General features: G+C 44.2%; 1 protein-coding gene across 4 annotated transcripts in view; it reads left to right on the top strand.

Annotated features, from left to right (window-relative positions):
* The first annotated feature begins 6,789 nt into the window (after window positions 1–6,789).
* LOC128342428 (monocarboxylate transporter 10-like) overlaps window positions 6,790–8,815 on the top strand; it is a 22,456-nt gene continuing 20,430 nt past the window's right edge. For 3 of the 4 annotated variants that reach the window (XM_053289708.1, XM_053289701.1, XM_053289706.1), the window contains exon 1: window positions 6,790–6,893. In XM_053289708.1, coding sequence (XP_053145683.1) covers window positions 6,883–6,893 — 11 coding nt within the window. In that variant the 5' untranslated portion in view covers window positions 6,790–6,882. Of the gene's footprint in view, window positions 6,894–7,174; window positions 7,340–8,815 lie in introns of those variants that run through there. The other variant, XM_053289705.1, reaches the window with a different exon arrangement.

Here is an 8,815-nt window from a genome sequence, read left to right as displayed (position 1 = left end):
CCTAATCCTGTCCTAACCAAAAGTATTTAGAAGAGCAGAGAGGAAGGGTGTGATTTTGGCTGTTAAAGCCAAGTATTTGTTTATTTGTGTATTAATACCATCCTGCAGCTCTGGGTAGTTTAGAATTAATAAAAGCTACAAAAGTCCCATAATCAATTAAAACAGTAATTAAACAATCAAAACGAAAACAATTTAAAACTCCTGGAAGGCCAGACCAAGATGTGGGTCTTACTGGGAGGCCAGTAATGTTAAGCCTCAGATTTCTGGGGGACATCCCACAGCCAAGGAGCAGCTGCCAAAAGGGCTTGACTCCACATTGCCACCAGATGAATGTACAGTGAACATGTAATAAACATCTCTACAACTTACCATATAGGAGCTTGCGTTCTTAAGTCTAGGATTCCAAGCTACCATAACATTGCAGCCCCTTAGCTGGTGTTTTCCTAAACACTTAACTATAGGAACTGTGGGGTGCAATTTTCCAATTGGCAGCAGTGCCGCATTATGGCTGTGGACTCTAGAAGTGGTTGCTGTTTGATTTTTTAAAAAAATTGTTATTGAGCTGATTGAGGGCTGCTGATTGAGCATAAGACAACACTTTTCTGGTGCTTCTATTTGTTGAGAGGTATGAGAAACATTTACATCCTCACACAGCAGAGTACGCTCTGGTGGTAAACAAGTTTAGCCCAAAAGAGTATCTGAAGATAGTAGGTTGAGTTAAAAAAAACGGATTTATTAAGAAACTAAACATCATATACTGAGAGAGCCATAGAACAACATACCCAAATAGGCACTACCTTTCAACAACTGATTCTGACCAAGACAGCCCCGTTAACATCTCATCATACCTCTAGTGACCAGAAGAGGTGACTGCAGTGCTAAGAGCAATGTTTTAAGATTCTCAGTGTAATTGGCTATGCCCTTTTGATTGACCGGGGAATCACCACTTCCTTTCAGAACTTTTGTTCAAACATTGTGTGGTTGCAAAATTGTATGCACTCTCTGCTTCTTCAAGGGTGAGTTTTGATTCTGGGCTCTCCCCAAACCCAGACATTTTTGGGCATGCCTTGTTTGAGTCCTTCCAATATTCCCAAATGCCCCTCCACTCTCAACAGGAGCTTGTGGAGGTTCTGTGTCTATCCATATACACCATTAGCAGTCAGCAATATTTATATTGAATGGGAAACACTGCCTGGACTGAGGACAGAAAGCAGATCTGTTAGTTGGTATTTACAATGCCATATCTCTCCATCAAGTTGCTAACCTTTGGCTTTATTCATGATAAGACTAGATAGAGAATACGCATAATTGCCTTGATGTTGCAGCTTTGGATTTACACACCCAATGACTACAGAGTTCAGATACCCCATTACTAATTTGCATTTTACTTTACATGCCTCACCTTTTATCACAGGGGAGCCATTACTTAGTCCACAGAACTGGAAAGAGTCTCCAAGTGAGAGCTCTATTACTGTGCAGGAGTTAGGTATGCAAGGCCCTATTAGAGGTCCAGGAACAAGGTAGTGTTGGCCTTGAAGCTACAAAATGGACCCTCTGCCTCTAATAAGGAGTGCACCCTGAAATTTCTTCAAATGCACAGTCCTCCTTGTTACAGGAAACCTTTTTATTCCTTCCTGGGACACAAGTGGTTTTCTGGGTTGGTTTTGGAATGGGTCTGCCTCACGCTGGCCTTCCTCCCCATGGCCATCTGCTTTGGCTGCCAGCTTCCTTGGAATGGTTAAGTTCCTGTTAGTTCCACCCAATGTTTACTAGCAGTTCTTCCTACTCAATGAGTGAAGGAATACATGATCTCTCAAAGGTGGAAGTCCCATGCATAATACCTGAATCCATAGATTGGCAAAAAAATAGAAGGAATACCTGATTCAAATACACATAAGTGGATACAGGCTGCTAAGGAAGAGATTGGTTCACTTCATAAGACACTTGTAAAGTTACCAGAAAACAAAACGGCTATAGGTTGCAAATGGGTGTTTACCATTAAGTGTGATGAAAAAGGAGACATTCACAGGTATAAAGCCAGGTTGCTTGCTAAGGGTATGCACAGAAATGTGAGGACTATGAAGAGACCTTTGCACCTGTAGTTAAGTACACATCAATTAGACTTGCAATTGTTGCATCTAAGGGAAGGGATGTGCATCATCTAGGTGTAAAGGCTGCACTTTTTATGGTGATATCAAAGAGGAGATTATGTATGATGTATTTATGTATGTATAAATACACACACACAGCAACCTCCAGGTTTTGAGGAGTTAGGTAAAGAAACTCTTGCATGTAAACTACAGAAAAGTATATATGGACTTAAATAAGCAGCCAGAGCTCGGAATGGTAAAATAAGTCAATTGCTTCTAGAAGGATTTAAACAGGGAAACGCTGATCCTTGTCTATCCACCAGATACAGAGATAGAAAATGGACATACATAATTATATATGTAGATGATCAGTTTGTCATCAGGATAATAAAAAGAAGAGATTATTGTAGTTTTGCACTCAGTCAGAGGCACTGCTTATCACTAGTCCCTAAATGAGTACTTTTAACTAGCATTCCTATCGTAAAGAAACGGGATGCAGCATTTTCTGCTCATCTCTAAATGTAGATTGCCATCTCCTCTACAGCATTTTCCTTGTATCTTTTACACTTGGGTAATGAGCTCTTGAGAGCAGTTGTTCTACCATAATGTATTCTTAAGGAACCAACTGGGCTGAGCAGCAACACAGACTAAGGCTGCAATCTTACGGACACTTTCTTAGGAGTAATTTCATATTGAACTATGGGGCTTTTTTCTGAGTGAACATGCACAAGACTGGGCTGTAAATGTTTTATCCACTTCATGAGAAACTGAAGATGTCCTGAAATCCATGTGCGTACTGTAACTTGCGAAAGCCCAAACAAGTTTCTGCTCAGCTCAGATGGAGCTTTGGTATCACCAGATGGAAGAGAAACAAGACTTCAGCAGCTTTCTCTTACAGGTTTGCATGCTCATCCACTTAAATATCTAAATAGCTATTCTTGTCTCTCTTTTCTGTCAGCATGTGTTTACATAATGCAAATGCAGCAATCTGTCCTATATCAAACTAAAGTGGAAGGAAAGAGAAGAGGACAACCAGCAGCAAGGTGGATGGACTCAATTATGACAGCAATGAATGCACCACTGAGAGACCATAAAAACCAAGTTGGATATCAAATTGAATAACATCATCCTGGAGAGAATCGATCTAAGTGGTCGCTAAGAGTTGGCACTGACTTGACGGCACTTAATCAATCAATCAATCAATCAATCAATCAGGGTTCTTCCAACCCCTTTATGTAGCCATATCAGGTTCAGAATACTGTTTTCAGAACAAACTGCCTTTAGGTAAACAGTATATGCAATATACAGTACCAATATGCAATAGACCCAAACATGAACATCATGAGCTGGCACATACAGCTACTGTGTAAACCAGCCTATCTTAAAGCAGGGGATTTCAAACTTGAGCCCTCAGATGGGGTTGGACTACAACTCCCATCATTCCCAACCAAGGTTGGGGGATGATGGGAGTTTTAATCCAACAACATCTGGGGATCCAGGTTTGAGAAGCCCTGTCATAAAGGACTATTGCTGAGGTCCTGTTTACACTTCATATGTTCCTCTGCAGTAATGATTTTTAAAATAGGAGAGGCAAGAGAATGTCCTGTTTTAGACCAGAGCGATGTGAGGTGCCTCACAGTGGGGCAGAATATGAAGGAATGCATATGCAAGAATAAAACTGAGTGCAATCATCAATTAAATACAGAATAATATTGAATAAAAGATGGATTTAACGCCCTGCATGGTTCTAGCACTTAAAAGAGAAAGAACTTGACTAAGCCATCTCTGTTCTTTATGATTTTCAGCTAAATGCTATTGTGCAATTCTTGTGCTGTAGAACAAGAGCATCTGTTGGAAGACTCTGAGGTGAGTCTCACAATCAGTGAGACTCGCCAGATGGGGTCTGCGGGGAGAACGGGTCTTAGCCTGTTCTCCCCGCAGATGATCCTCAGGCAGCTCTGGGTGGCCGGATCAGCCGCCCACATGACTGCTGGGCTGGCTCTGTCACAGAGCCAGCGAGGGCTGAGGGGATCGGGGGCTGAGTGGCCACCGGAAGTTCCAGCATGCCCTGCATGAGCGCGCAGGGCATGCTGGAGAGACCCCCAAGCTGGGAGGCTGCGTTTAGCCTCCCATCCGGGAGTCTACTCATCAGTAGCCGCGGCACGGAGCCACAGCACGGCAGCACATGATTTTGAAAATGGGGTTTCGGAGTGCTCGTTCTGCAAACCCGGTTTAAGGGCAGGGGTTCCTTACTGGGTTACCCGGTGGTTTTCACGACCACGTGAAATTGGGCTAGGCTTCCCTAGCCCAATTTCGCCTGGTCGTGAGAACAGCCTCATTAACTTCCACCAGAAAGAAGTAATATGAGAACATAGGGAAAGGAACTGAGGAGATACTATTTCCACAGAGGAATAAAAGTGGGTATGGAACAATGTTGCACAATGGGTTGGATCCGGAGAAGTATGGTCAGACCTTTACTTGCATAATAGGGCTTTCTCATCTACTCTTTGCATCTGTATTCCCCTGAGCCACCAAAGATCTTCCACTTTGAGAGTCATGATTCCAGAATCACTGGAATAAGTCTGTGAGGGGCTACAGCCGGAGAAGATAAATTCAGCAGAAGGCAGGGCCTTCTCATTCTCAGAACACACCTGTGGAGCCTATCCATATGATCTATGCAGATCAGAGAGGAAATTATGGAATAAAATAGCAACAATATTTGATACTTCAGTTATTTTTATATAATTATATCTATTCATGTTCATGCAGGATAACTGTTAGGAATGTCAAGCTTCCATTCTAACTTGTTTTACAGTTTTTAGACTTGTCCATGGATTCAGAACTACTAAAAGCAGATATTAGGAAGAATCAGGATATAGCAAAGTCATATAGCAGGGGGAGAGTAACTGGCCCTATCCACCCCCAGCACAGTACTTCCATTGACTATTGCTGGTGTCTATCTTATGTTTCTTTTAGATTGTGAGCCCTTTGGGGACAGGGATCCATCTTATTTATTTATTATTTCTCTGTGTAAACTGCCCTGAGCCATTTTTGGAAGGGTGGTATAGAAATCGAATTGATGATGATGTGCTGTATGTGGTGTAGTGGTTAGAGTGTTGGACTAGGACCAGGGAGGTAAAGGTAAAGTGTGCCGTCAAGTCAATTTTGGCTCCTGGTGCCCACAGAGCCCTGTGATTTTCTTTGGTAGAATGCAGGAGGGGTTTACCATTGCCTCCTCCCACGCAGTATGAGATTATGCCTTTCAACATCTTCCTATATCGCTGCTTCCTGCTATAGGTGGTTCAACCTTCTGCTTGTTAGTCATGCATTTCCCTGCTGCACCACTTAAGGTGGTAGGACCAGGGAGACCTGAGTTCAAATCCCCATTCAGCCATGAAACTCACTGGGCAATCCTGGGCCAGTCACAGATTTCTCAGCCTAGCCTACCTCACAGGGCTGTTGTGAGAGTAAACATAACCATGCACACTGCTCTGGGCTTCTTGGAGGGAGAGCAAGATATAAATGTAAAAATAATAATCATAATAAGTACTACACACACCACCAAAGCTGTGTTGCTAGGTACTTGAAATAGAACACTGATGGGGGAAAAATCTTGAAGTAATACAGAATCTTTCAACTGTGGCAAAAATGTGATGTTCAAACTAGGAAAACTACTATAGATCCATTTCTTTCCAAGTGGCACACACAGCCACACACATATTCTATAACAAAAGTAACATACTTTGTTAGAGAGCACAAGAGAGTAAACAAAGAAACAGAAATCGAAAAACTGCTCTACTTTGTTTGTATATTTGGAATGACGATATTGAGGTTGTATACCTGCAGTAAACCCCACCCAGTGGGACTAAGCAAAAACATTTAGGATTGGGTCACAACAAGTTTTTTGCTTTGACACTCTGGATTCACACACAGAAGCATACAACGGTAAGGAAAGGTGCCTTTGCTCAAACTCAAACGAATGGGTGATTGAAGGAAACTAACACGGAACAACCCTTTAAGTGACTCTGGTTTATGCCATAAGAAAAACCAACTCCATGCTGCACCTTGAGGAGCTCCCATATTTCTCCCCAAATCAAGGTAATCTCTGCTTCAGTGAACGAAACTTTACGCCGCGTAAAGGGCATAGTGCAAAAGTTATGCAACGGAAACATTCAAGGGATAGGTAACAATCTAGGATGCGACTCAGTTATTTGGCCAGTACATTTGGTTCGCTCCATATACTCTTTCGCCCCCAAAGAGACCTAAGCCAGGGGCGTAGAGAGATCCCCGGGGGTCCAGGGACAAAATGCTTGGAGGGGGGCTTTTCTATAAGCCCCGCCCCACCATGCCCCCAAGCTACACCCCCTGCATCTGATATCAGACTCAAGGAGCAGGGCAGCAAACACACACACCCCCCCCCGCCACCCGTGCCCTTGCCCCGCTGCTTATATTTCCCCCCTGGCAGCGCGGGCCAGGCCTGGCCTCTCCTCTGCGAGTGGGTGGGCGCTGTGACTGGGCCGGGCTTCTCTTCTTCGGCCAGTCTGCATGCCTGCCTGCCTGCCTCTCTCTCTCTCTGGCTGAACTGCATGCCTGCACAGTTCTGACTATTGACTTTGCATGCCCGTGATGTCACGGGCATGCAACTTCCATAGTCTGAACTGTGCAGGCACACAGTTCAGCCAGAGAGAGGAGAGAGAGAGAGGCCTGTTGGCTTCTCAGAGGCATCTGGTGAGCCACTGTGGGAAACAGGATGCTGAATGGGCCTTGGGCCTGATTCAGCAGGGCTGTTCTTATGTTCTTAAGGTACAGTGTGTTTACATGAGCACCACTACCCAGAGAGTCTGCAGTGTTCAAGCCCTCCCTCAATACACCTTAGCCACCATAATGGCAGATATTTGCAATTTGCGACATAAGTACAATTTCTTAGCAATGCTAGTGGTGTAGAGTAGGAAGTTGCTATTACGTATGCATAGCGATTCTATCCCATTATTGGGTCAACATGTTCTATGCCCAACAGTCAGTGCTGTTCTTGCACACTTTAGAATGGAAGGTGTCCTTCCACATATAGTCCCAGTCAGGTTACTGGAAGCCTGCTTTTACTGCTTTGGTTCTACTTTTGGGGGATCCTTATGTCCACCATCACTGAATTTCAGTTTCTTCTGAGCAAGAGAAGGAAATGGTTCAGCACTTGATGGATGAAGTGAATTAACTGTGGTTCCCCTAGTGACACAACCATCTTTTTGAAGAAGGTCAGTCAAGGGATTCACTTGACTGTAAAGGTAAAGTAAAGTTGTGCCGTTGGGTTGGTGTCGACTCCTGGTGACCACAGAGCCATGTGGTTTTCTTTGGTAGAATACAGGAGGGGTTTACCATTGCCATCTTCCACGCAGTATGAGATAATGCTTTTCAGCATCTTCCTATATCGCTGATGCCCAAGATAGGTGTTTCCCACAGTCTGAGAAACATACCAGTGGGGATTTAAACCAGCAACCTCTTGCTTCCTAGACAAGTCACTTCCCCGCTGTGCCATTAGGTGACTGAGAGGGGGGTAATTGATTATTTGTGCCGTGCTTTCCAACAGGAGAGCTAGAGACTGAAAATCACTGGAGACAAACCTCTGTATTCTCTAGTGGGACCAAACCATGTATAATTACATGAAATGTGTTTAAAAGGCCTGGTTAACACAGTTGTTTGAATTTAGGTTTAATATGGGTTCCCAACATTCACATGATTATATGAACCCATGCCATGGCAGAAATCATAGATTCATCTCGGGTCATAAACCACCTTTGAATGGGTTCACACAATCATGTTAATGTCAGCAGTCCACTTTAAACCTAGATGTGTGAATCAGGTCAAAATAACATGTTATTTTCTGCAAACAGCAACTTTGGGGGGAAATAGCAGCAGCTATAAGGATGATCTTGGGCAGGAAAATGGGATGGGGGGGAAGATGCTAAATGACTACGTCTCTGCATGTTTTAGCCCTGTCCTAGATTGGGGGCGGGGGTGGCAGGGAGGGATAGGGGTGTGGCTGCATTTTGTTTTGATAAGCATATTACTTTGAAATGTACTTGAAGTTACTTATTTCCTGCCTTCCATTCCAGAAGGGATCATCCCATCTTCATGCACGAAAGGAAAAGAGGCCTCTATTTTTAATTTAATTTTGATTTCTCATGGTTATATCTGCGGTAGCTTCATATTTAAGTTTGTAATTCTGCAGTTGTTGAAAACCTCAAGTCTAGAATGAGACCAAGAGGCTATTTTCACGAGCGAGCAAAACCAGGCTAAGGGATCCCAGTCCAGTTTTGCTCACTCATGAGAACCACTGGGCACGGAGGCACAGAGGCTCCACAGAGCCAAGTCCATCTAAGAAGCCTCCCCTTTAAATAAGGTTAACAGAGCGAGTGCTCCACTAACCTTGTGTTTTGGATTGTGTGGCAGCCACACTTGGGGGGGAGGGGCATCCCAGAAATGCACCGTGCACTCCCTGGGGGTCTGGATGCAGGGCACTGCACAGCGTTTCCCTGCACCCGACGGCCAGAACTGCCAGGCGAGGCGTGGGACAGCCACAGGCAAGCCGCCGCTCGTCTGGGTGGCTGATCCACCTGTCCAGTGACGAGTGAGTGTTCATCTGTGGGGAAACCCACAGGCAAACCCACTCTCCCTGCAGACTACCGAGAAGCTCTTCTCGGTGATCATGAGATGAGCTTCCAAGTGTTTTT

The sequence above is a fragment of the Hemicordylus capensis genome, chromosome 2 (genome assembly GCF_027244095.1).
Source record: "Hemicordylus capensis ecotype Gifberg chromosome 2, rHemCap1.1.pri, whole genome shotgun sequence".
Lineage (NCBI taxonomy): Eukaryota > Metazoa > Chordata > Lepidosauria > Squamata > Cordylidae > Hemicordylus > Hemicordylus capensis.
The sequence above is the reverse complement of the archived record's forward strand: the minus strand, read 5'-3'. Positions and strand labels throughout refer to the sequence as shown.